Source organism: Eublepharis macularius, chromosome 1 (assembly GCF_028583425.1).
Source record: "Eublepharis macularius isolate TG4126 chromosome 1, MPM_Emac_v1.0, whole genome shotgun sequence".
Taxonomy (NCBI): domain Eukaryota; kingdom Metazoa; phylum Chordata; class Lepidosauria; order Squamata; family Eublepharidae; genus Eublepharis; species Eublepharis macularius.
Window position 1 is genome coordinate 146,511,382 of NC_072790.1, and position 27,913 is coordinate 146,539,294.

The 27,913-nt window shown below is 40.8% G+C and overlaps 1 protein-coding gene across 1 annotated transcript; it reads right to left on the minus strand.

The window, feature by feature from the left end:
* RAB4A (RAB4A, member RAS oncogene family) lies at window positions 1-27,913 on the minus strand. Its single transcript, XM_054976576.1, has 8 exons — window positions 27,698-27,913; window positions 22,453-22,533; window positions 21,545-21,659; window positions 21,179-21,241; window positions 19,752-19,906; window positions 16,573-16,668; window positions 14,159-14,301; window positions 1-3,221 (listed from the first exon to the last, which is right to left on the minus strand). Exons 1-7 carry the CDS (start codon window positions 27,726-27,728, stop codon window positions 14,186-14,188), a joined length of 657 nt encoding a protein of 218 aa, XP_054832551.1. The 5' UTR covers window positions 27,729-27,913; the 3' UTR covers window positions 1-3,221; window positions 14,159-14,185.

Genomic DNA, 27,913 nt, shown 5'->3' on the forward strand with positions numbered 1-27,913 from the left:
TTAGTAACATCTCAGTTGACATTAAGCATATAGTAAAATTTTTACAGCACTCATGCATTTTAAGCCTTTTAATGCATGCTAATACTGTGTAAATGCACTTTTATTTTTAGATGCACTTAAATGTCAAGAGCAAGTACATACTGTCTTAACGCTCAACTGTAATAATGCTCCTTAAGCTCCTGTAGCCCCTGCCTGTGGAGAAAAGCCAATACAGGGAGCAGTCCACTACACTTAAGTTGCATGGAAAACACTACCACAGTGCATGTAACTATGTGCTAAAATTCAATCCAGTGTTTCCTTTGTAATATTAAGGAGAGCACCATTTGCAAGGGAGCACTAGTTGGCAGGGAGATTAACTTTTCCTACATACAATTCCCACTTCCATTCTACCCCACCCCCGCGAGCTGGGCAACAAGTTGAAAAAAAGACGGAGTAGAGCAAAACAAGCTGAGAGAAAGAGATAATAAGAAGGTATTAATACTATCTTTTGCAAGTTTTCTCCCCAACGCAATTAAATCTCATTAAGCAGCAGACATATTTGCAGTAGAACAAGCAGTTCCAGGGTGAAATTAACAACAGGGAAGGAAATATAGTTTGTGCGCTGCTGTCTGGGCAGAGGCCAATATTACATCTGCCCTGTTACCCTCTACCCTTCACCCTAGTAGTGAGGAGATAGCTTCTTATACTGTAGTTTCATTCCTAGTACTAAGACAACGATGGTATTTTCTTCGACTCAAGTATCCTTTATAGTGTTACTATGAGAAAGGTAGGTATTCTGGAACAAATGACAGAAAGGCTCCACAGCGAATATCTAAAAATGACATCTTTTAAATGTGGTATGATTGTTCCCTTTAGAATTAGTCCATCCAAGTCAAGAGGAGAAATTAGCAGTATAACCATTAAAAGGGGTGAAGGGGGAAAGGGAGCTTCAAGTGATATGTAGCAGAAAAGCTAGTGTCTAGGTAGACACATACGAAGTTTCTTTGGAATTGTTTTTGACAGTAATTTATGAAGTATTCAAATGCACACAATTTTGAAACATACATACACAAAAGGTTACCAAAGAATATTCCTTGAAATCACCTCTGAACCATTACATAAGACATCCATGCTATGCCATATACCCATGCTATGAACCAAATATACAAAGACACCACATGCTAGCCACTTGATTTTCATTGCTTAATTTTAAATTGAGGTCTACAAGACTTCAGATACATTTTTTTTAAAAAATACAATGTACTGTAGCACGTTAACTTGTTTCCTTTAAATCTATATGCTCTATTCTTAGGCATTGACTTTCATTTGAACCAAACTGTTTGCATGAAGGTCTACTTCAAAGCACTCCAAGTCTAGCTTGTGTGCCAATTAGTAACCCGTCTAATCTGTATAAGCTACTTAACCCTTCACTAGGGAAAAAACCATTCCAAATGGCAAGGCTTATTGAAATGCCATAATTTTTAACTGGAATAAAAAGTGAATAAACTAAAGTTCAGCAGACGTGAGGACTCACATTCTTTTTTTATTCAAATAAATGGGGAGGCATCTAAATTAACAGAACAGCAGCAGGGAGGAGGCTTAACTCTTTCTCTGCAGACTTTTTTCATCACAAATTGTCTACCAGCATCCGTTTACTTCTGGGTGGGAAAGGAGCTAGATTTATGTGATTTTAACCTGAAAAATGGCCCACAGAGGAAGTGTTAACCACTCTTTCCTACCACTGCTGCAAACAGGATTTGCCTCCCCTGTAGCTATGTTTCAGCCACTTCCCTCATATTGGAAGACTTCCCAAACATAATTGTCTTAAGACTTAAAGACAGAGTTTAGACTTAAGACAGAGTTCTTAGCTTACATTAATGTTAAATTTTGTATTCTTTCGACCATGACTCAGAAAGTATCAACAATTTAGATCCATAGTGAACAATACAAAATCTACAGTTTTCCTTTCATAACTCAAAGTCATGCTGACACCTCAGATCTATTGAAATAACCTACACAGCTTCATTGTTTTAGGATCAGCTGTGTCAACATACAGATGTTTTCCAGTACTTTAAAAGGTACTGGAAAATGTCCAACAGGCCAATGATTCCACACACACAAAACAAACATTTACAACCCAAGTTGTCAAGGCTTCCAGGTAAAGCTGTGTATGATTTCCAAGTGACAACTGTAACAATTCCTTTATCATCAGATACCACAAAAACAGTTCTCCTGACATGACCGGAAAGAAAGATCTGTATAAAAAGATTTTTGTGCACATTTGCTGAAGTTCCTTGGTAATACAGTAAAGTTTAATAGCTACCAGTTACATTTCTACATTATAGAAGCTAACTGCATGTTGTAAATATGGTACGTTTTAGACCCTCTTCCAGTTATAACATAGTTTCTTGTTATTTGAACATAGTGTTACTTATAGAAATTGCTTTAATACAAAAAAAAAGGAGAATGGTGATTCACTACCTCAAACACTGCACCAGAATGACACTCAAAATATACAATTTTCATTATACTCTAGGATGTACAAAATATGACACAAATAAGAATCTTCCAAAAGGCCAGATTAGACAGTTGTAAGCTCTCAGAGTTCACAACTGTATAGTCTACACTTGACAAAGTGATTGAAATATATTTAAGAATTGTCAGGAAACAGGACAACTATATTTCAGTAAAAAAAGTCTCTTTACAATATGGCAGATTAGTAAACTTACTTTTTTCAAAAATAAATCACGTTAATGCCTTGTAGAATGTAACAAATAAAACTGACAGTCAATGCCAGTAGCTTTCAATGACAACTCATAAATAGTAGCTTTTGTACAGTAAAAAGAAACATGATAATGTCTAGCACACAAATCACATTTTAGGTCTTATGATTTAAAAAACAACAACAGCTGTTAGTGCAATATTATGCCAGTATATCATGCTTTGGAAATTTAATGTTGACTTTTATATATAAAGGATACAGCCATGTTTTAACTAGAGGTAAACAAAAATATGCAACATAAAACATTTACATACAGTTATTTGAGTCTTAAAGTTGTCCACTGAATTAATTCTCTTTTTTGCTGTCTTGCTGTGCCATATGTGTACTTCTGTATGTCGTCCCACAGTATTATTTTCAAATACCATAAGTGGTCTATTTTACTGAATCAAAAAGAAGTTCTATAATTGCAGCTCTTTGAAGCCATGGCAGTTGTTACACTAATCATCACTTGCAACGAAAGCTGGGGGCAGGGGAAAGGGAACAGTAATCAGTGTAAAGAAATATAGTTAAGTAAAACTCATACAATACAGAAGTACAGTCAAGTAAAACTCACACAATACATACTCATAAAACCATACAGTATATACTACTGCTCTGCATTACTTCTTCAATGCAGGTCTAATACAACAATCTTAAATCAAGTAACTAGGCACAAAAAGTAAGGGACTTAAACTGTATTCAGAGGTAAACAATGCATAAAATGCTCTCAAGAAAAGTTGCGTCAAGACTCCTGTCCTATTCATATACCTCTATGAAAGGCAAGGCTGGCAATTGTGGCTAATTTAAAATTTTTTATACCCATACTAAATTTTAAAAAAAACTAATATGGTGAGTTATAAAAAATAAAACCAGAGTATTAAGATGAAAGAAGATAAAAGCAGCAGTATGAAACAGACCAAAAATTAGTCCCAAACCCTTACCACTATACAAACTACCAGTGGAATCCTAAACAGAGTTACTCCAGTCTAAGCCCACTGACTGGAGTAATTCTGCTTAGGATTTCACTGTTTATTATCTGCTTAGGATTTCACTGTTTATTATCTGCTTCATACCACTGGGAGAAACTGAATTGGATTCTATGGAGCTTTTCCACTAATGATATTTTCTTTATAGCACAAATAGACTTGCTTCAACAGAAGAGACTCTAGTGTCAGAGACAAAACACTAGTTAACTGTCAGAAAATTACACAGGATGCAGCCCAATTTTTTTTTAGATAAAAGCTTTCTGCCAACTGTTCAGAAATACCTGGTAAAATAAAACTGTTTTATCCTTGGATAAAGGTAACTATGAATATATGGAAGGATACCCAGAATGAAATTTCCAAACAAATGAAACTAAGAGTAAACAGTTTTGAAACAAATTTTTCTATGGGAAATTTATTCTGAACTCAGAAGTGCTAACCATCATGCTTTCAAAAGTGACAGATTAGAAAGCTTTAACATAGGCATGTGAGTTTTGTGTAATTTGGCCTATATAAGGAAGACACACCCCAAACATCCCTGAATCTCTCTGATTCAGTGACACTATTTTTATTTTATATATTATTTATAGTTTGCTTTTCTCACTGAGACTCATAGCATAAATCAATTCTATCAACAGCTGGGGAATTCAATAAATACTGTAATAGGCTATAAATTGCAGAAATTTGAAAATAAGCATAATTCTGAATACAGAGATGAAACACTGCTGAAACTAACCATAAGTAACTTGACATGACATATTAAACTACATGGAAACTACCTAGTAGGCGCATATCTACATCAACAGACAGTACCCAGTAGCATAATCCACAGTCCCTGCCCTTCCACAAATTAATTTTTATGAAAGCGCTTTGGTGAGAATCTTAGAAATTGTATTTCATCTTTTAGATTTAAGATAGATAAGACAGGATAAGGGATGATGATATGTATGCTTATCTGTTAATGATATGGAAGTGTTTTTGTATCGTGATTCTTTTATATCCGATAATTTCACAAGTGATTAGACTGATTGCAAATAAAAATCTGAGTGATCTTTAGACTGTGGAGGCACAGAAATCAGGGCCTCTTAAGACTATGTTAACTATCATATGAAACATAAAACATTTACATACAGGTATTTGAGTCTTAAAGTTGTCCACTGAATTAAATTCTTTTTTGCAGTCTTGCTGTGCCATGTGTGCACTTTTGTATGTCATCCCACAGAATTATTTTCAAATACCGTAAGTGGTCTATTTTACTGAATCAAAAAAGTTCTATAATTGCAGCTCATATCAGAACAGTCTTTAGGACACCTTTAAAGTCCTGAACAGTCTGCACCGTATAACAACAAGCACTTAGTACACTCTGAAGTTACTGACAGCCAATGTAGTTCTTTGAATACTGGCAAGATATGTTCTCTATAGTCTATGACAGCTGGCACTGTTGCTGCTGCATTATAAATCAACTGAAGCTTTAAAGACTCAAGGCACACAGTTATTCAGTAACCACAGATACTACATATTAAGTAGTAGTACTTGATAAAACTGGCAATTTCCCAACCTAAGAAGTTAAGCTTTTTACAAAAATATTTTTGCAGATTGTGTATTTTTGTCTATGCTTTCCCTACTTTCATATTTGCTTAAAGAAAAAACAGTGTTGCACTTACCTGTAACTGTTGTTCATCTAGGTCTTCCGTGCAGGCACATGTAGGACTGTGCACGTGCAGGCCTGCCAATTTCGGCGATTTTTTAGCTTAGTACCACTAGGGGGCGCTCCCACCTCTCAGCGCGCATGCGCAGCTGCTTTTCCTGCCTAAAACAGCACCTTAAGTAGGCGAAGCACCCCCACCACTCTCTCTCCCCTTTCGCCGCCATGCCCTCAGGTAAGTCAAAGCATCAGCGGGGAAGGAGGGAAGGTATGTGTGCCTGCATGGAAGACCTAGATGAACAACAGTTACAGGTAAGTGCAACACTGTTTTTCACCGTCGGTCTTCCTGTGCAGTCCCACATGAGAGATTAACAAGCTTAATTACCTGGGAGGCGGAAGATGTCTCTTCACAGGAAAACATACTGGAGGACCACTGTGCCCACTGCTGTCTCCTTCCTTTCCAGGATGTCTAGGGCATAGTGCTTGACGAAGGTGTCAGCAGAGGCCCATGTTGCAGCTTTACAGATGTCTTGGAGCGGAACACCCTTCAACAGTGCGGCAGACGAGGCTTGTGACCTAGTGGAATGAGCGTAAATCTCCAAAGGACACGGTAAGTTAGCTGCTTTGTAACACAAGATTGCCTGAACTACCCACCTAGCCAGGGTTTGAGGGCTGGCCTTACACCCGTTATTGGGGCCGGAAAAACAAAGAGTTGGGAATCTAAATGAAAGGGTTTAACTCTGTCTAAGTAGAACAAAAGTGCCCTTCTCACATCTAAGGTATGAAGGGCCTTCTCAGCTTCTGTAGAGTGACCCTGGGAAAAAACAGGTAACAATCTCCTGAGCCAAATGAAACCTTGATACCACTTTGGGCAAGAAACCAATATTAGGCGTGAGTACCACCTTTCAGAATGGACCTTCAAATAAGGAGGATCCGTGCAAAGGGCGGCTAATTCTCCCACCCTCCTTGCAGATGTAATCGCAACTAAAAAAGCCACCTTCATGGACAAATATTGTAAGTGGCATGTGACCAAAGGTTCAAAGGGTTTAGACATCAGCTTCGCCAGGACCAAAGGTAGGGACCATTGTGGTACTATAGAGGTCACTGGAGGGAATAGGTTATTTAAACCTTTCAGAAAAAGATTTGACGCTGGGTGAGAGAAGACTGTCTTCCCATCAATGTGAGAATGAAAGGCTGAGATAGCAGCCTGGTAAACTTTAAGTGACGACTTAGAGTCCACCATGTTTGAGACTCAAAAGGAATTCCAAAACGGGAGAATCAACTGGATCCAAACCTTTATCCTGGACCCACCAGCTAAATCTATCCCATTTTAAACTGTAGGACTGGCGGGTGGACAGCCTACATGCATTCTGGAGGACATTAGTTACTCCTCCTGAGAAGGATCCTCCTGGAGGATCAACCACACAGTCAGTTTGAGTGTGTCTATGCTGTGGTGATACACTCCCTTCCATGACAGAAGGTCTGGATTATTTGGTAGGCGTAGAAATTGGGTCTGTAGCTGCATTAACCCATGAAACCATGGTTGTCTCGGCCAAAAGGGGGATAACACTATGGCTGATGTCCTGTCCGCTTGGATTTTGCTGACCACCCTCGTCAGGAGAGGGATGGGAGGGAAAATGTAGTACAGATGATTGGACCATTGGAACTGGAAGGCATCTCCTAACGATTCTTGGTCTGAACCACCTCTGGAGCAGAATTGGTCTAGTTTTCGATTGTCCATGGAGGCAAATAAATCTATGTCTGGAAGACCCCACTTTACAAAGACAGGGTCCAAGTAAGCGTCTTTTATAGACCACTCGTGATTGTCTCCCCCCATCCTGATTAGCTGATCTGCCAGAGTGTTGTTCGCATCCGGAATGTGAACTCCCTGCAGCCAGGTGGAATGCTCTAGGGCGGTGATGGCGAACCTTTTTCAGCCCGAGTGCCCAAACTGCAACACAAAATCAACTTATTTATTTCAAAGTGCCAGCACTGCAATTAAACCTGAATACTGAGGTTTTAGTTAAGAAAAAACAACTCATACAGTTGTCCCAACATTAACATCTCTCTCTCTCTCCCTCTCTCTCTCACTCAAGAGCCACGACTGAAAGTAAAGCAAGTTAAATCAAAGCAGTTTGCCCTTCTTTAGACCAGCAGCCCTGCTTGCAAGCACTCTCTCTCTCTCTCTCTCTCAAGAGCCACGACTGAAAGTAAAGCAAGTTAAATCAAAGCAGTTTGCCCTTCTTTAGACCAGCAGCTTGCAAGCACTCTCTCTCCCTCTCTCTCTCACTCACTCAAGAGCCACAACGGAAAGTAAAGCAAGTTAAATCAAAGCAGCTTACTCTTCTTTAGAAAGCCAGTCCGAGCAGCCCGGCGGCTTCCTCCGCTTCCTGCTGCTAAAGAGACGGGCAGCAGGGAGGCAGCGTTGAGGAAAAGGAATCATGTGGGCAGGGCCAAAACCCATGTGATCTCTGCTCAGAACGCCATTCCAGACGTTCCCCCTCCAAATGAGCCCTGGAACTAGCGATCCGGCAAGTTGGCTTGCGTGCCCACAGAGAGGGCTCTGCGTGCCAGCTGTGGCATGTGTGCCATAGGTTCGCCATTGCTGCTCTAGGGCCCACGTCCAAACCTTTATGGCCTCTCTGCACAGCGTCTCTAAAGCGGTGCCCCCCCCAGTTTGTTCAGATAGAACATAGTGGTAGTATTGTCTGTGAGCACTAACACTGTCCTTCCTTTCACAGCATCTGCAAATGAAGCCAAGGCATATAGAACAGCCTTCAATTCCAACAAATTGATGTGGCAGTCCCTTTCCATGTGGTCCCACAACCCATGTACATAGGACCCCTCACAATGCGCTCCCCAGCCACTCGTGGAAGCATCCATTGTTAAAGTGACGTCTGCTGTTCGATGCCCAAAGGGTATGCCCGCAAGGAGGTTGGCTTCCTCAAGCCACCATTCAAGGGTTATGAGGAGCCCCCTGGGAATACTAAACTTTCTGTCTGAACTATCATATTCATCCCTAAACTCAGAGATGAACCAGTGCGAGGGGCACATCTTCAGTCTGGCCAGGGGCACAATGGCAGTAGTAGAAGCCATATACCCCAGAAGGATTTGCAAACTCTTGGCTGACTGAAACCTATACTGTCTAAAGAGAGTGATCAATCCTTTTATCTTTTGCACTCTATCCCTGGGCAAGAAACCCCTATCCAGAGTACCATCCAGTAGTGCACCAACAAATTGTATCGATTTAGTGGGTGTCAACTTTGATTTGCTTTGGTTAACAAATAGGCCCAAATCCAGGCAGGTAGAGAGAGTTAAGGATACCTGCCTGGACACATCTTCTGCGGAGTGGCCAGTGATAAGACAATCATCTAAATATGGGTAAATACAACAATCTTTTGTCCTCAGATATGCCACCACTACTGCTATGCACTTCGTAAACACCCTTGGTGCTGTGGACAGGCCAAAGGGAAGGACACGGTATTGAAAAATGCGGCCATCATGGGTATACCTCAGATATCTTCTGTGTTGTGGAAAAAATGAGATATGAAAATAAGCATCTTTGAGGTCTATAACCGCAAACCACAACTGAGGGGGAATGAGTTTCATTACTGTTTGCAGTGTGGTCATCCTAAATGTACGTGTTTACACAGAACTTATTTAGACCATGTAGGTCTAGGATAGGATGTAAGCCACCATCCTTCTTGTCAACCACAAACGAAGTACAGTAGAACCCCCATTTTGATTCAGGTTCTTTAACCTCTTCAATAGCCCCTTTAGCCAAAAGGGCATCCAACTCTGTTTAAATCCCCAAATTAGACAGACTGAGAGGGAGAGAGGGAGTCTCAGACTAGGTAAGGCCAAAAACTTAACTTTATAACCAAAACCTATAATATTTAACACCCAAGCATCAGAGGTGATTCTACACCAATTGGAATAAAAGGAACTCAGCCTCTCTCCAAACATGGGGGCTGAGCCCTGTAATAGTCAGAATTGTTTCTAGACAGCTTGCTAATCCCTAGGGGGCTGTTGTTGCGAGCCTTGTTTACTCCTGTGCCCCTGCCTCCTCCTGTGGAAGGAAGGTTGTGGGTTTTGAAAAGGGCATTGCGACTGCTGGGCATACCCTTGGTAAGGCTGGAAACGGTGATAACGGCCTCTTGAGAAGAATCTATAGGGTTGTTTCCCATAAGACTGTTGCTGTTGTGGAAAGACCCCATAAAATTTAGCAGTAAGCCTCTCTTTCCTCTTTTGTGACAGATAGTCATCAGTTTTCCCCTAAAATAGTGTTTTCCCTCGAAAGGGAGATCTTCTACCCTATTTCGAGTTTTGGTGGGTAACGCTGTAGCATGGGGCCACACATAACATCGAAGGACCACCGCAGACAGGAGACTCCTAGTGGAGTCACATTGCGACTCGCGTTAATTTGGTGGCGGGAAAGTAGAGTCGCTTCCTTCTGGATAACCTTCAGGAGTGCATGTTGATCCTCCGGCAATTTGGGGATAAAGGTAGCCACCTTCGTCCAAAGTAACAGCTGATAAGCAGCCATCATTGCAGAATAATTAGCTAGTTTTGTTTAACGCCACAGAGGCATAAAGCTTCCTTCCCATGGCATCGATTTTCTTTCCCTCCTTGTCCGAAGGAGTGGAGTGTGATCCTTGCCTCAGTCTTGTTTGCATCTCCTCCATGACCAGTGAGGAAGACGGGGGATGCATGGAGAGGTATGGGCACAATTCACCCCTGGTCTTGTACAAGCCTTCACACTTTCTGTTGGATGGTGGAGCAGAGGCTGGTTTAAGAACTAACATGTTTAAAAGGTCAATAAAGCCTTCTATCATTGGCAGAGATACGTTGGCTGCAGAGCCAGCATATATGTGTTTTAGGATTTTGTCCTTGGATCTCGGTTCCGAAGAATAGATATCGACCTCCAAGGCTTTCACCATACAACACGACAATTCCGTATACATGCGGAAATCCTCTGTTGGAGAAGCATCCTCCACTACTCCAATGGCCTCGTCGGGGGAAGGATTCAAGGGCGGGCTAGGGCTCCTCCTTAATAGGTATGAGTCTCCCTCCTAGCCCCCTTCTGAGAGTTGGTCGGCCATTCGAGTGCTTGAGAAAGAATGCCCGCTCCTATGTAGAGAAGGAGAACGGCTCCACGGGAGAACATTCATATAGAAAGAACGGCTCAGATCAACCCCATAAAGAGACTCTTCTCTGTGATGGTGGCTCCTCGAATAATGTTCCCCCCATGAATGAGAGGAAGGATCTACCCTCCTTCTAGGGAGCTTGCCCTCCTCTGTGGACGATCGCGGTGCTCAAGATGCACAAGAGGGGGATCTCGAACCCCTTGGTGTCAGTGGTTTGTCTAGGACAATTATGTCCTCCTCAATCCAGCCCCCAGGAGACTGGGATGCTCTCCGATCCAAAGACCAATAGCCAGATTCCTTACGCCTCTTCGGTTCTGGCCCAGCATTGGCATCGACAACAACCGTTTTTACCATCGCCCTGCTTGCGCTTTTTCTTAGGGTCGGAGTTGGATGAAGACTTCTGTGGGAGGGGCTGAGGATGAGCACTCGATTGCGAAGATGACCTTGCTCAAACCTGAGGCGATGAGCCCTACCAGTTCCAAGGAGATTGGGAAGTCCCTGTTGGTAAAGGTGCTGGAGGCGCAGACATTGACGGGGTGCGACTCCATGGAGCTCTCGACACTGAGTGTGTCAGGGATTGGGTTTCGGATTGGATCGACTAGGCATGCTGGCCGCAGTGGGCACCTTCACCTTCACCTTCGGAGGAGGATCAGTGATAGACATAGCCTTTTTCCACAGACAGGCGTGCAATCTATCTGCCCTTTCGGCCCTTGCCTTGGGGGTAAACACATGGCAATCTGCACGTTTGGGTGTTGTGAGTCTCACTCAAGCAAAAAAGGCAAGTTGAATGTCCATCTGACCCTGTCATCTTTCCTTTGCAAGAATCGCACTTTTTGAACAAGGCTTTTTCCGACATCATTGTAAAAGAGGAAGACGAACTCCAAAGGTAAGTACTGATCTCAGCTAGCACCTCCTACATCAGTGGCAAAAGAAGAATTGAGGGTGACAGGGGCGCTCCGCCTACTTAAGGTGCCGTTTTAGGTGGGAAAAGCGGCTGTGCATGCGCGCTGAGAGGCAGGAGCGCCCCCTAGTGGTACTAAGCTAAAAAAAAAAATCTCCGAAATTGGCAGACCTGCGTGTGCGCAGTCCCATGTGGGACTGCACAGGAAGACCGACGATGAACCTACCATCTCATAGGTAGAGAACAAATTATTAGTATTGCAACATAAAAACACATGGTGCCTTGCAGCACAAAAGTCAGTTAAAAAACCTCTTGAGGACAAGGCTTTGCCCCAAAATGTCATTCTTCACTGGTTCTTGTCGTACTTCTTCTGAGAGGCTTCTAGGCCTTCCATAGCATTCATATTTGCATCCAGGAGGGCTGTCAGTACTGGCAGACATGTGTTTGCAACCTGGGGAGGGTATAGCATACTAGAGGTCCATAGGAGAATTTTAATTTATCATGGTGCGTGGATCTGTTGAGCACTGTGCTATACTCTTAACATATACCAAGTTACTCCCACACAAGATCTGTAGTAGTATATGCAGGAATCAATTTTTCTATAACCTGATTTAGTTTTGGTAGCGCAATGAGGGCCGTCAAATTAAGATGTTCTGTTTGACAGGAAAAATCATCTGAAGTAGGAGAGGACAATTCATATCTGTGCTTTGACATGTGGGGTCCCACAAGGTTCTATCTTATCTCCTATGCTCTTTAAAATCTACATGAAATTGCTGGGTGAGGTCATTTGGAGATTTTGGATAGGTTGTCGCCAACATAGTCTGGGGGTGCTCTTAGACCCCAGCCTACTGCTGGATAAGTGGGTAACAGCTGTGGCCAGGAGTGCCTTTGACTGATCTGGCCCCTGTGGCATATGCCATCATTACATCTAATTTAGCTTACTGAAATATGCTTTAGATAGATAGGATTGCCCTTGGGAAGTGTTTGGATGTTGACAGGAGTGGCTCCTAGGAACTATATCACTCTAGTCTTGGTCCATCTACACTGGGTCCCAATTTGTTTCCAGACAAAATTCAAGGACTGCCTACCAGAATCTACCGGATCACTGTGGCCATCTTCAGAGACTCTGCTTCGGGTGCCTCTACCTTCTCAGAGATTAGGCAGGTGACAACCTGGGAGAGGCTCAGTTGTGGCACCCAAACTCTGGAATACTCTCCCCATGAAGTTTAATTTGTCTCCTTCTGTTGCCATTTTCCATCAGTGGGTGAAGACTTTTTTTGTTTTGTTTGACTTTTACCCTCAATGATCTATCCTCCTTCCTTATTTTTTAAAGCTTTATCACACACAATTAAGTTAAACTGACACAAAACTGCCAGCATTTAAAGATGAAAAAGTAACCATCTCAGGTTCATCAGGGCAGATATCCTGTATTCCAATTGACTCTGTCCATGCTCTCTAGGTAAGACTGAAACTTCTTTCTATACGCTTTCTGAGTGTCTACTTTTTGAAGATCTTAGAACACTTTTTATTACTCCAAAACTTTTAGCTTGTCATCCTGATCTCCCAATTTTAGATGATCTATCTAAAATTACTTTATCAGTAGCCAAATTTTTCTTAGTCTTTTCATGCCTAAAGTTATAGTTATTTGTGCTGCACTAGAGCATTGACACATGGAGTTTCAATGGGGGAAAGGAAAGAGAGGAAAAAGTAATGAGAAGTACATAGGTATAATGGGAACTTCAGGGCTACTGAGAGCTTTTCCAATTAATTGTCTAGCCAAACATCCAACATTTCCATGTATAGTTTAAAAGAAAAAAAAATAACACAATAGCAGTCACTTGCTTCTACTTCAAATTGTTTTAAAACCCATTTCCTTTTCTCTAGACATTCGGAGATGTGTTTCAGTGACATCCTAAGCAGAACTGCATCATTTTGAGGCCACTTACTTCAGCAGAATTAGAACTCTGTGTAACTTGGCCTAGGATGGCACTGTATGCTTTCCTATAAAACCAAATTATCTGGTTACTAATATCACTAAAGAGCATTTAACATGCAGATACATGCAAAATACTCAGAGACAAATTAGGACATTTGATTTATTCTTAGAAAATCAGGGCATTCAATAAATAATACAACTGGATCCAATAAACTACAAATGGAATTACTTTACAAAAGGATCTTTGCCACCTTCTCTTCCACCCATGTTTTTTTCAACACTGAAAAATCTTTCCTGTGGATCAGGGACACTGAGGAATGGTCTGGAACACAGAGCATTGAAGCAAGAAGGGACTGAAAGAAACATCCACAACCTTTGCTCAAATTCTCATTTAACTTTCACACTCATGGTCAATGTAGGCCAGGTTCATCACATACCTATCAGAATATTTAAAATAGCTATTTCAAGTTAGTGTTTACCATGTTCAGTTTTGAGAATTCATTGATGTTGGTAATTCAGAGGTCTACTGTAAGTTCAGAAAATAGTTATAAAATGCTCAGAAAACTTTTTTTCTTGTACAGGTTGAATAGTCTACATTTTCCTAAGATTCCAGAAAAGTCTTACAGAACAATTCTACCAAAGAAGTAAATTAGTGTTTTACCTAAGAAGTAAATTAGTGTTTTGACATGATCTGAAACTGCAGCACATTTAATTACCATAATTAGCACAATTTCATTTGGAAAAAATGACTAATAAAACATTGGGATAGTACTTAAATAGAGGCATCCAAAATTGCTAACACTTACCGTTTGTTTTTAGTTTAGTTTGTCAGTTTAACAGCCACATTCTTGAACACTTTGAGCTTGTGCTCTTCTTGGAGATCTCAGTTGTCTCAAGGCAGCATCCCCATATTGAATACCTGAGCCCATCCTTTCTGGATCTAGTTCGCCTGATTAAAATTGCACACATGAATTAGTTTAAATTCTAGATTATCCAAACTTTAACTGCAATAGATTTGATATTAAAACTGACCTGTGCCTGAATATTATATAAAGCCATTAATATACACAATTTCTTATTAAAAGTAATTAAAATACAAAACACCTTATCAGCTATTCTGCATTATAACCTGGGTTGTTTTCAACTTGTTTAGGACTCTAGCAAAGCAAACCAGGGCAGATAAAAGATAATAGGATTTTTAAAGATATATAAAAAATGTCTTATTGACAGTTTTCTATCTCAGTATTTGCATCCAACTCAGTATTTCATACTGCTTCTTAACTTACTAATTTTAAGCAGGCTATTAAATACAAAAACTAGACCACATTTAAACATCTATGCATTATCTTCTTCTATTATTTTCTAATAAAAGAGGTAATGTCTCCTTATGACCTATGCTTTGGAGCAAAGAAAAAATTAAGATTCCTAACCTCATAAAAATAGCTGCATCCAAAAATCACATTATATAGAGCATCCACACTACCTACACCAATCACATATTGTGTCATAGTATAATATCCTATGATACCTCCCTTGCAAAATTCTAGATGGTAAGGCATTTAGGCATGCCAACATAAAGGCACACCTATCCCAAGGAACAGTCACATATGAACAATAGTCAGGAAGTTGACCAGATGGAAGAATACCAACAAACTGAGTACAGCAAACACATCATACTCTACGAATTGTGCTGTTATTATCATACCTAAATAAATGTTCTTAATCATGCTCATAGTTTCCTGTCTGGTGCTTGAATGGAGGGAATCCAGGGAAAGATTAAGGAGCTAAAGTCATTTCTCTGTAAGTTTATCCCAATGGGAAACAAAAGAGTCTTCTCTAATCAAGCTGTGCTAGCCCTCGTGGATGTCAGAGTGTATGATTTTAACTTAAAGGGGAAAAGGCTTCAATCAAGCGCAGGCTTCAAGAAATGATTGTCCCAATTCGTCTCGGAGGGCTACTCCTGCCACACAATTTGGAATTCCAGAGGAATAGGAATTTAAGGCGAATTGAATTGAAGGACTATTTTATCAATCCAAATACCCGCCCTATATAAACTTTGCATGGCCACCTTGGTGTTGAAGAGTTTAATGGCTGCTGGAATATATTGTGCCCCAGATGAATAAAAGAAGCAACAGATGATATTTGCTGCGGCTGGAGCCAATCTTTTAACAATTCTTTCAAAAGAAAGTAGCATTTTCCAAGGATTACTCAGGGTTAAAACTTCGTATCACTTCTGATTTTCTACTATACATTTTTGCAAGCATTGGAACAAATGGCAAACTGAACAGACCACAGAAACCTGCATCCCATTTTACATAGAGAGCACTTACTCAAGAAGGACCAATCATAAGCAGTTTGCTTCCCTTTCAATTACCACCTGCCCAGCTGGCCTTGGGAAACTACTGCCTGGTTCAGTTGAAATGCCACCTCCACAGTCAAGCAACAGTGTAGACCATGAAATTGTGTGCTTCTCATCACAGAAAAAAGGTAGGTAAACATCAATTAACCCCAAACTAAATGCAGTTAAGCCTAATCCAAGATTTGAAACTAGCTTCAAACCATATATTCAGACCCTAGGTAAAGCAGGAGGTCCGATAGTACTAACTGTGGTTAACAGCATGGCAGGGGGAATTACACTCTAGGGAAAAAAAGGCACTTGAGAAGGTACATGAAGTTCAAGGGCTTGTTACTGCCAGTATAGTTATTGTTAAGCCATATTAATTGGTCCAGTCTGTCATGCAAGCACTACTGTGGTCTTTCTTACTTGCTAGCAGGAGGTGCTACAGCTGAATGGGAGTATATGAAAAGTGTAAACTGATGATCAGAAGTTGAGCCTATATGGGGCTCATGAGCTCTAGCTTTGCCACACAGATCTTAAATTTAACTTGAGATGTTGCGCCAGAATTACATCATCAGTGATCTCAAGTGTTAGACATATCCATCACCTACTTTAGAAAGAGTTACATTTTTGCAAACTGCTAGATCTTCTGGACATTGCCCCATTCTTATTATAATGAAATAAGATCTCATTTTTCATGGGCTTTTGTTCAGGGGTTCACAATGCAGAAGAAGCCCATGTAGAAAGCAGCTTAGGTGAGAATTAGGTGCTATTTTACTACAAAGAAAAATCAAATCTAGATAGCACTGTTATTCTGCAGATCCTGATGTCTCTAACAGTTTATAGCTGACAATATTTAGAATTCAAACTGAGATTACTTACCTGACTCAATTTTATTAAGTATTTTTCTTGCACACTGTACAAAGGCCTCTTCAACATTCTCTCCTGTCAATGCACTTGTTTCCAGGAACATCATTTCTGTAACAGACAATGCCCCCCCCCAACATGTCATTAATATTAAAATGATGTGCCTGTAGAATTTTCAAAAGGTACATGATACATATAAATATGCGTCTATGGCTAAATTCTTAGTTAGTTAGTTATACTTATATTCCGCTCTCCCCATGAACAGGCTCAGAGCAGATCATATCAATAAATACAGTATAAAAGATAAAGGCAGCATAACATTAAAAAATACAATAATACAATTCAGTAAAACACAACAGCGCACATATTGCACAAATCCCTCATCATCAGAAAATCCCATGGGGTGAAGTGGCCAACTTTCAGATGCATCGCAGGCCAAGGGGAGCAATGTCAATTGGGTGGCCCGCCTGCCTTTAACAAGATATGCCTGATGGAACATTTCTGTTGTACAAGCCTGGCGAAAAGATAATAGGTCTTGCCGGGCCCAGGTTTCCACAGACAGAGAGTTCTACTGGGTTGGTGCCAGGGCTGAAAAGGCCCTGGCCCTGGCTGAGGCAAACCTCCTTGGGGCCAGGAACCACCAGCAGATATTTTTCTGTTGAGTAAAGTGCCTCTGGGGAACATATGGTAAGAGGAGGTCCCGCAGATATGCCAGTCCCAGTCCACTAAGGGCTTTAAAAGTTAAAACCTGATCTTAAATTCTGGTCACATATCCGGTGTTACATGTGACTGGAACAGAGTCCTGATCAAAACACACACCACTGCATTCTGGACCAGTGACAGCTTCTGGAGCAGACCCAAGATCAGCCCAGCGTAGAGCGAGTTGCAGTAGTCCAACCTGGAGGTGATTGTTGCATGGATCACCGCAGCTAGGTCATGGGCTGAAAGGGACAAGCTGCCTGATCTGGCGAAGTGGAAAAATACAGACCTGGCAACAGTCATGACTTCAGCCTCCACTGATAAGGATACATCCAGGACCATGCACAGACTCTTCACCACTTGCACTGGTGCAAGCAGTGCCCTGTCAAGGGCTGGGGGTTGGATCCCAGAACCTGAGAGCGCACAGCCCAGGTGCAGGACCTCCATTTTCATAGGATTCAACTTCAGTTGATTCTGTTTCAACCACCCAGTCAGTCCAGCGCTCTACCCAGATTATCCAGGGTGGAGTCTGTTCGTCAACAGATATTGGGTGTTAGCAGCGTACTGATGACAACACAATCCGAAACTCCGCACCACATCGGGGAGAGTATCATCCCTTGAGGACCAGCACACACTGAGGGGTAGTGAGGCGACAACTGTTCCCCAAGCACCACCCTCTGACCTCGACCATGGAGAAAAGAGACCAGCCACTGCAAGGCATTCCCACAGATCCCCTTGTGGGCAAGGCGGTGGGTCAACAGGTCATAGTCAACCATGTCAAATGCTTCTGTGAGATCTAACAGTATCAGCTGTGCTGACCCGCCTCGATCCAGGTGTCTATGGAGCTCATCTGTGAGGACAATCAATGCTATCTCCGTCCCAGCCCGGAAGCCAGACTGGAATGGATCCAGTACAGAGGAGTCCTTCAGGAATGCCTGCAGCTGCTCTTCTACCATTCGCTCAATCACCTTACCCAGAAATGGGAGGTTCAAAATTGGGAGGTAACTGGATGGGTCAGTGGAGTCCAAAGATGTTTTCTTCAGAGGTCGCACTGCCGCTTCCTTCAACGCTCCAGGAAAAACCCTGGAGCTTAAGGAGCAATTGAAAACGGCTTCCAAGAAACCCTGAAGCCCATTGGCGCTGGCCTTCACGAGCATGGGCACGGGTCCAAGGGACAGGTGGTGGGCCTCACCACCCGCAGGATCCTGTTGACCTCATCCTAGGAGAGCGGACTGAAGTGATCTAACACAGATTCAGAAGATGGCCAAGGGGCCTCCAGTCCCCTCACTGGCTCAACTGTGGCCGGCAGGTTGCAGTGGAGAGACAAGATTTTTGCTTGCAAAAGAGCTCCCAAATGCTAATACTCAAATTATTAATTTGGCAGTCTTCCTGTGACAGGGAGACCAAAGACCAAACAATTCTAAATAACTGTGCTGGGCATAAGCTCATGGATGCAATGGAGGCAGCACAGAACTTCTTTGTCACATTCACTGCCACCTTATAAGCTTTCATAAGTGTCCTATAAGATATTCTTGCTTCCTCGTCGCCTCCACACTCTTTCAAGCTGTTGTAGCTCCTTCTTCATTTGATGTAGTTATTATTATGGAAGCAGACCAATAAGAAAATAAATATTCTAAAACATTGATTATAAAATGTTGACTATAATGTTGATTTATTGTCGAAGGCTTTCACGGCCGGAGAACGATGGTTGTTGGGGGTTTTCCGGGCTGTCTTGCCGTGGTCTTGGCATTGTAGTTCCTGACGTTTCGCCAGCAGCTGTGGCTGGCATCTTCAGAGGTGTAGCACCAAAAGACAGAGATCTCTCAGTGTCTCTCAGACACTGAGAGACACTGAGAGATCTCTGTCTTTTGGTGCTACACCTCTGAAGATGCCAGCCACAGCTGCTGGCGAAACGTCAGGAACTACAATGCCAAGACCACGGCAAGACAGCCCGGAAAACCCCCAACAACCATATAATGTTGATTATTAAACGCTGAGTATAAAATCTTGAGAATAAGGAATTAAGGAGATGGAGAGAAGTAATATTTTGTTGTTTAAATGGGCTGTTATATATTGTTTACATTTCTTTATGTATTGTTTATTGTTTTAAAAAAGTATTTTTTTTTAAAAAAAGAACACAATACCGTTCTACTTTGAAGCTAAACCCAGCGGTCCTTTTAAGCTTCCTTGATGGGAACCAGCTATCAACCATATAATAAACCGCTCTGAGCTTTAACTGTAGTACATAAAAGTGTGCTGCTATACTAGATAAATATTTATTTATCTGTACAATCTTTTTCACTGCATAGTCTGCTATCGTGTGCCAAATTTATATACTTTTCAGAATATATGCTATCAACACTATCAGGTGGCCTAGAAACATACGGTTCTTTTGCTTTCCCATGGTATATCATCATGCAGCTAAATCTGTGTTTAATGACACCTAAGATAACTATTAGTAAGGCCAAAAATGAGATGCTATGAAAAATACTTACCATTTTCTTGGGCAAATCTAGATGCTTCTAAGAAAGTAACTTCACGATCTCCATCAAGATCCTTTTTGTTTCCACACAGTATTATTACAATATTCTGACTTGCTAACATTCTTGCATCTGTCAACCAGTTAGTAAGTGCATTGTAGGTTTCTCGGCTGAATCACAAAGAACAGATTATTAGCTATTGACAACCACATTACCCCGATCCACAATAATTTACTTTAAATAATTCTTAGTTAGTGGCTGCTATTATTTTTACATGAAAAGTTTATTTACATTGATAAAGAATTAAAACCAAAGCTATATGAAAACTTGCTTGTGCTTTCTTCTCCTGTTTGTGGTAAGAGCCTGTATGTTACAAGAGAGAGATGAAGCTGTATAAAACCTGCAGTCTCACACAAGACTGGCTGCATAGCTTGGCACAGATAATAACAAGAAGCGTTATTCCCATTTCTTAAAATGGGACCATACATTGCAGGAGCTAGAGCTGAGACCAAGGGTAACTAAACAAGACTGGAAATCAATCATGCAAGTGGGAATGTTGCTCCCATGATTATCTGAAGCTTACTAAGGGTTCAAGTACTGCTGGAGGGGGTGTGTATCCTAGTTGCCATTAACATGGAAGGGATTAACTGTGAGTTGAAGCAGCAGTGACTTGTTCCAGAAGCATGTACTCCAACAAGGCTGCTATATCTCCTGCCGCCACTGGGACTGGTGCTCTGGCCAACTCCCACAGCTAAGAGATGTTTTGAGAAGTAATGATCAGAATCTGAAGCAACTGACAAGGAAATATTTGATGATCGATGAAACATGGTCTCCATGGGGGCTGGATCATCCCATAACTGCAAGCAGAAAGCAGCTGCTGATCTTTCCTCATCTTCCCTTTCCCACATCAGCCCTGTGTAACCCTCCTATTAATGATCCCAGGATCCCCTGTGGAAAAAAGCACCAACATGCACAGGAGGTTTCAGTAGAGGGAGAAAATAAAAATAGATCCAGCACACGCTTTATACGTATAGCTGTTGAATATAGAGGCTTGGGCACTACAGTCCTACCTAATCCTACCCAATTAATATAGTAACATATAGTAATATTAATTTCTATAATAATATAGTATAGTAATATAGTAGTGTAGTAATATATAGTAATATTAATTTAGGTTATAATTTCTGCTAGATGTGATGGTAGAGTATGAGCTAGAGTTCTTTCCCCTGAGAGAACCCACCACCTCTAAAAGCAATGGGTCTAAGAACACATTTGAATTTTATTGTTAACTTGGAGTGGTTGTGGAGCAATAAAGGCTGAATAATTCCTGACAGCTATTCTTATGCACAGAAGGCATTTTAGTTATTAAAAACCCTTATTATATACTGATCAAATGTCAGAATTTATCTGTATTTAAGACTATAACAAAATCATCTTTTTACCTGGTGATGTCATAAACGAGTAAGGCACCTGCAGCACCTCTATAGTAACTACGTGTTACAGACCTATAAAGGAAAATTTTCATCACTGTTTCCTCATATTAAGACTGCAGTAAAAGGGATACAGTTAAAACACAGAAGCAAGTGCCGACTTAACAGGACTGCCTACTTAACTACCCAGTTAAAACTAAGCAATTTAAGTCCCATCAATTTCAACAGGAGAATGTGCTTAACTATTTCCACATGAAATCACCACAACTTAAACAGATGACATGAACTAATGAAATGATTAAAATTAGCTAAGCAACTGTTGCATTTTCTGCATTCCAGTCAACCTCTGATATGTTATCAAATTATATGAAAATATACCTGAATCGTTCTTGTCCAGCTGTATCCCATATCTGTAATTTTACATATTTGCCTCCTACATTTATTATCTTCGAACCAAATTCCACTCCTATTGTATGATTTGAGTCATCTTTGACTAGAACAGAAAAAGCTCCAGTTAATCTTTAAGTACAATTAAGGAGCAAAAGGACATTGTGACATGATGTGGCAAGCTGGCATTTTCAATATACCCTTTCCATAACTTGTTGGCACAATACTGCAGAAGCATATTGCCTAATTAAGAAACTTTATCAAAGTTATATAAAGTACATTATCTAAATTATATACAATTTGTTTGTTCTTTAAGAACATTCCTCTGTGAAGGCTTGCTTTTGAATACATTGAACAAGTTAAGGTTTGTCATGAAACAGCATCACATTATACTGTGTATTTACCTGCATATGGAACTAGTACGATAGGCATTAACATAGCCATTACCAAAGTATAGTAGTGAAATCAGCACAGGAAATTCTGTCTTGTGCAGAGGCTACTTACTAATTTTATCTTGTGACAAATGCTATTCCTTCCTCTCTACCCCAAGTTTGCAAACTATTATCCAATACCATTGTTACCTGAATGGCATCAGGTCAGTCCCCACGCTTAATTTGTGTGTCACTGTGATATTATCTTTGGCTATCCTTTCTATAGCAATCATAATATAGTAGCCATGTCTATACAGCATAATTACTGATTACAGAAAAACTCCCAGGAATATATAGAAAATTATCTGGGGTGAACTATACTTACACTGTTCCTATTTCACCTCTCCTGAAGAAGCAACAGGTTATACCAGTCAGAAAAATACTGTTAGGCAGTTTAAAAAGTTCAATATGGATCAAGATTTTTAACTGCTGAGGGAGAAATAGTGGCAGTTCCTACATTATACTTACACTTCTTCTCAATAAATTGATGAAGCAGACAGGATTTGCCAGTCCCAGCATTACCAATGACCAAAAATTTAAACAGGAAATCTGAAAATTGTAAGAGGACCCAAATGAGTATCATACTTCTTTGACATTTTAAGATATCTCTGTCATAAGGACACAGAGAAGAGACAAATTGTCTGAATGACAACCAACAGTTTATTTAAAAAGAGTACAACAGAACAAAGGAAGTATGGTTATTTGCATTCCATGATGGATACCACAAGAATCTCAACTCCAACACAAAATACAGCACCAACTGTCTTAGATGACATTTTTTTCTCCTATGTCAATTTCTAATGGAAAAAACCCTGACAAATTATTAAATTGGTTCATTGTGTCTTTAGATGAATCAAACTCAAGTTTTTAATTAAAAATTGCCAACAGTTATGAACTGTATGGAGTTTTTCAGAAGTCACAAGATCAGAGGAAGATTCAATGAAAGAAATGCTTAGCTAGGAGTCTGAAGTGAGGTGGATGTCTACCAGAGATCTATCTTTTACACAATGAAAACTACGCAGCTCCTCCACACATAGTGAAGATACTTGATGCCTAGCTTAGCTTTCAGCAATAGGTAAATATAACCAGTCCTGTAAGCTTTTGAAGGGGGAGAAGCGCATGGAGAGGAGAACAGTAGTGCTACGTTCTCTAAATAGGATTGGCATAGCTTCTTTTGGTTTTCTGTTTATTGGTTGATATTTTAATTGTCCATCAGCTGGTATTTTACTGATGCCAAGCCTTCATTTGCTTTAATTAATGATTAGTTTTTCATTTATGTCATTATTTTTTATTATATGCCTTGGAGCCCACTGACTGAGAGGTCACTCTTCCATTAAAAACTCTACATATTATTTGAATATAAAAGTACACACAGGAATGTACCCAGGTGGTATAACACAAAAGAAAAATTCATAACATTACAAAGCATCATGTCATCACACAGATCTATGTTAGACTACAACTAGTTTTTAAGCCAATCACCATGGGAAAAGTAATCTTAAATTTTACTTCCTGCACAGGAAAGTAAGTGCAATTCATATGCAATTTATTTCTTCAGTTGTTTAAATGCTTCAGCGTTGGTCTCGGTTTCTGCTGTGGGTGGAGACCTGGAATACACAAAGCTTGAAAGGGCTTATTTTCTCTTTCTTTCATGCTGACAAAGAAGCTTTGAGCTCTGAGATTCTGTTGAGATGTCAGCTTCTCACCCCAGAGAAGCTTGTTACTAGGAAAGAATGAAGACAAAGCATGCAACCAAGAGAAAATCCACAAATCGTCATTACTATCAGAGCCTACCTTGAAACATTAAGGAACTTTGGGGTAAGACTCTTGTAACATAGATACACAATACAATGACTGTCAAAGCTCTCATTCTACATGCATCCAAGATTGAAATAATGTCAAAATTAAATTCAGCACTTGATTTAAAGCCAATTTTGATTTACATACATGCCAGGAACTAGTGGGAAAGAGAAAAAATAGTACTTCTATATTCTCTGCTGTATTATTTCCTAACGTTTTCATTCCCATGGTACTACCAACATATTTAATAAAAATAATATTTGTCACTTGGAATGCTTCAAAGAGGAATGCAGAATAAAATGAGGAGAAAACAAAGCCATTTACAGTGTCCTTTGCTGTTACTCCAGTCCAAATCTATTGAATCTAATGAACTTAGACTGGAGTATCTCAACATGGGATTACACTGTAAGTAATCTAAAAAGTACAACAAAATCCTGAAGACAATTATGGAAGAATGAGATCTGTAGGTAGACAAAGGACAAGTGAACAGAAGGTGGTCAGTACATTCCAAATCATGCTCCACTAGACAAGGCATTGTTAACAGACCTGTTCTAAACTCTGTCTTTCACATAGTCCTAAGTTCCCTCCAGTGAATGCTTCAAATCTTCATTTAATGTATGTGGCTATAATGATTGTAATGGAAGTCTGCCAACTGACAATGATTCATACATAACAAAGATTGTTTCAGATTTTTTAAAACAGCATTTGATCCCAATGTGTTCAGCCAGACGAAACAAAAAATGAACATCTTAAGGGCATGTGAAGTCTTAGTAGCTTCAGGGAAATAAGTCTCCGAATGAACTAACACAGGTACTAATCGGCAAGTTGAACTACTGTTTGTAGCAGAAGAGGCGTGCAAGTAAGCTATATATACTCAAGCTACATATACACTTTTGATACCACATGACTAGGGACCTACTTCCAATGGTGGTAGGATTAAGCTGAGGTTTGGCAAATAAAATCAGTGTGCTGTAGTGGTAGGATCCGGAAAGCTGAGATTCAAATCCCCATTCTGCCATGGAAGCTGGTTGGGTGACCTAAGGCCAGTCACATTCTCTTGGCCTAATCTTACTTCACAGGGTTGTTGTTTATTATTTATTTATTACATTGAGTATTTAGCCCGCCCTCCCTGCAAACAATTCACAATAAATACCATCAAAACAATTAAAATCTCAACATGGGGTCTAATTAACTTAAAATGCAGCAAGTGTAACCAATTGCACAGTACAGGTCGGGAGAACTGCCAGAGTCACCCAGGCAGAAATTGGGAGGCCAAAAAAAAAAAGGGAACGCCTGTCTCAGCCATAAGTATGGCAGAAAAGCTCTGTTTTACAGGCCCTGTGGAAATGTAACAGATCCTGCAGAGCCCAGATCTCAGCTGGAAGAGCATTCCACCAGGCTGGCGCCTGAACGAGAAGGCTCTGGTTCTGTTCAAAGACAGGCGGGCATCCTTTGGGCCGGGGACCACCAGCAGATGTTGGCCAGAGGAACATAACACCCTCTGGGGGATATAATGGCTGTTGGGAAGAAACAGAAGGGGAAGGGAGAACAACGTTACAAGCTCCTTTGGGTTCTCACTGGGGAGAAAAGAAGAACAAAGATTCACTATATTAAATCCAAGCAATAGTATAGTTTTTACTACTGCCTGGATTTAACATAGTGAATGCAACCATATTGCAACACAGGGTAGCTAGTTCAGAGAGTGCTTGGCATTGTTATAGGCATAAATCATTATATATGTATACACATCTTCTCCACTTGCTTTTATGTTTATTATGCATGTTTGTTATACTTATGCATACTTTCTATATCAAGAAGCAAACTTGTGCAGTAGTGAGGGTGTTATACAATGACTGGGGAGATCCGAGTTTAAATTTCCAATGCTCCCACAAAACTCACTGGGTGACCAGTAAATCTCTCTGAATCTAACCTACCTCAGATGTTTAGGAGGAGGGAATGGATCATGCATACCACTAAGATCTATGGAGGAAGGGAGAGTTAGAAACCAAATAAATAAAGATTATTTCTTCCATTCTTCAGAAGCAAATTATATTTTATGGTACTTAAAACAAAGGTACAGCTGACATTGCTATTATTAAGCAATTTTCTGGACACAGAAGTGAATCCACTTAGAAATAGGTACCATCAACATCCCCAAAATAATTTTTTTCCCTTCAGAAAAGTATTCCTAGTTACTTTCAGAAGACAAGACACAAAAAGCGAGGCAAAGGAGACAGCCATGACTGTGAAACCATGCATGTGCAAAGTAATACAATTCTAGACATTTTGGTATTTTTTTAGCATCTGAGACTACTGATCACAATGTGTAATAATGATAGAGGGCTGAGCATTCTTTACTCTAATATTTGTCTAAACACAAACCTTCAATAAAATTCAGCTATTGCTCATTTGGTCTTAGGTAGTTTTGGTCAAATGCTCCCCAATTCTGGACTGCATACATCATGCAAAGCAATCAGTTTGTGTTTACTGCAGATGAAATCATTCAGATGAAGTCACAAAGCATCACAACTACAAGCAGTGAATGGAGAGGCAATCAAGCTTGGCACAAAGGAAATATAGATAACTATGATGAATATGGTAACCTAGCACAGATATACTGATCAGGGAAAGATGTATTAAACATAAGCATCAGAACTCCTCCCCCAAACAAACCCACCTCTTCTTCTCATTCAGTGCAGTGGTTTAGATTTATTATGTAGGATCAGGACTTCCACTCAAAAATACACATGTACCACATAATTTCACTCATTTGAAAGAATTACTTGATGCTTCTAAAGAAGTATCATGTTTTCAGGTACGCAATTCTCATCCCCCCCAAAGAAAATTCTTTTAATAATTTTTATTTTCTTAAGCTAAAACCATTACTTATCCAAGTTACAGCCTCTGCAGCACAACAATGCTAACCATTTGTAATATTGTATACAGTTCTGAAGGTACTTACAGAGCTGAAAAAACTGCAGAAGGGGTCAAGCCAAGATAATCAAGGAGTACCTTTCCCACAAACAGCAGCTAGAGTCTGGGACTTTTCATTTTCCGGAAAAGATGACAAAGGATGGACATGCTAGATGTTTATAAAATGAAGTGTATGGTGGAGAAGTTGGACAGTAAGAACTTTTTCTCCCTCTTCCATAATACTACAACTTGTGGGCATCCAGTGATGTTGATTGGCAACAAATTCAGGCCAGACAAAAGGAGGTACTTTTTACTCAACAAGTAATAAAATTGTAGAATTGGAGGCAAGTAATCATGGAAACCTTCACACTCTGAGGCAGCAAACTTGTGAATACCATCAGAGAAGGCCTTGCTATGTCCTGTTTGTTGGCTCTCCAGAGCAGCTGACTGACTATTGTGCTGAACTGGATAGCTACTGGTCCGATCTGTCTTAATCTCGCTCATAGGGCCGTTTCAAAAATTAACAAGACATGAGATATACAAACGGTTTCTGGAGTGCTAAATGTTATTGATGAAAAGATCAAACAATGTATTAACAGAGACTCACTAGTCACTCCTCGGCATGCCCTCCAACCTACTCCCCAATCCTGAAAAGCAAAAGATCCCTGCTTGCTTTGTCATGCCTCTCCCGAAGTATATGGGTACCGAAAGGAGGAGGGGGTAGAGAAAAGGGAGAGGGGTACGTGGGCACCCCTCCAGGGCTTGGGAAATACCTCCATGGAAGAATGCAACAGGGACAGATAAAAGTGCTTAGCGGATTTCTCTACTGCACTAACAGGCGCTTTCCACCTCATCACACTGCATGTCCTGCGATGAATACAGCAGCATCTTCCACTATATGACCAGACTGGAGGGCAAGGAATCACCACCGCTTTACGCGACCCCCTCCCTCCCGACCTCATGACGAGTCCCGCCCCCGGCAGGGCCCGACCCTCCCTACCGTAGGTTTCGGACATGGCTGTCTGCGACATTTTGGGAGCGACGCGAGGGCGGCCGCCCCTTTTTCGCCGCCGCCCCCCGGGAAACGGAAACTCGAGACGTGTCAGTCGGTCAGGTCAAGCCGAAAAACAGAGTCCCTCCAGGCTCTTCCCTCTCCGACCCAGAAAACGGGCTGGGGGCGTTGAAGAGTGGAGGGAAAGACACCTCAATCAGCCAA

Excerpts from the sequence above, each read along its gene's own strand:
- RAB4A (XM_054976576.1), bottom strand. The coding sequence starts at position 27,728 with ATGTCGCAGACAGCCATGTCCGAAACCTACG. Across the intron at positions 22,534-27,697 it reads AGCCATGTCCGAAACCTACG|ATTTCCTGTTTAAATTTTTG; the intron begins GTAGGGAGGGTC and ends TACAATTTTCAG. Across the intron at positions 21,660-22,452 it reads TCAATTTATTGAGAAGAAGT|TCAAAGATGACTCAAATCAT; the intron begins GTAAGTATAATG and ends TTTCTGTTCTAG.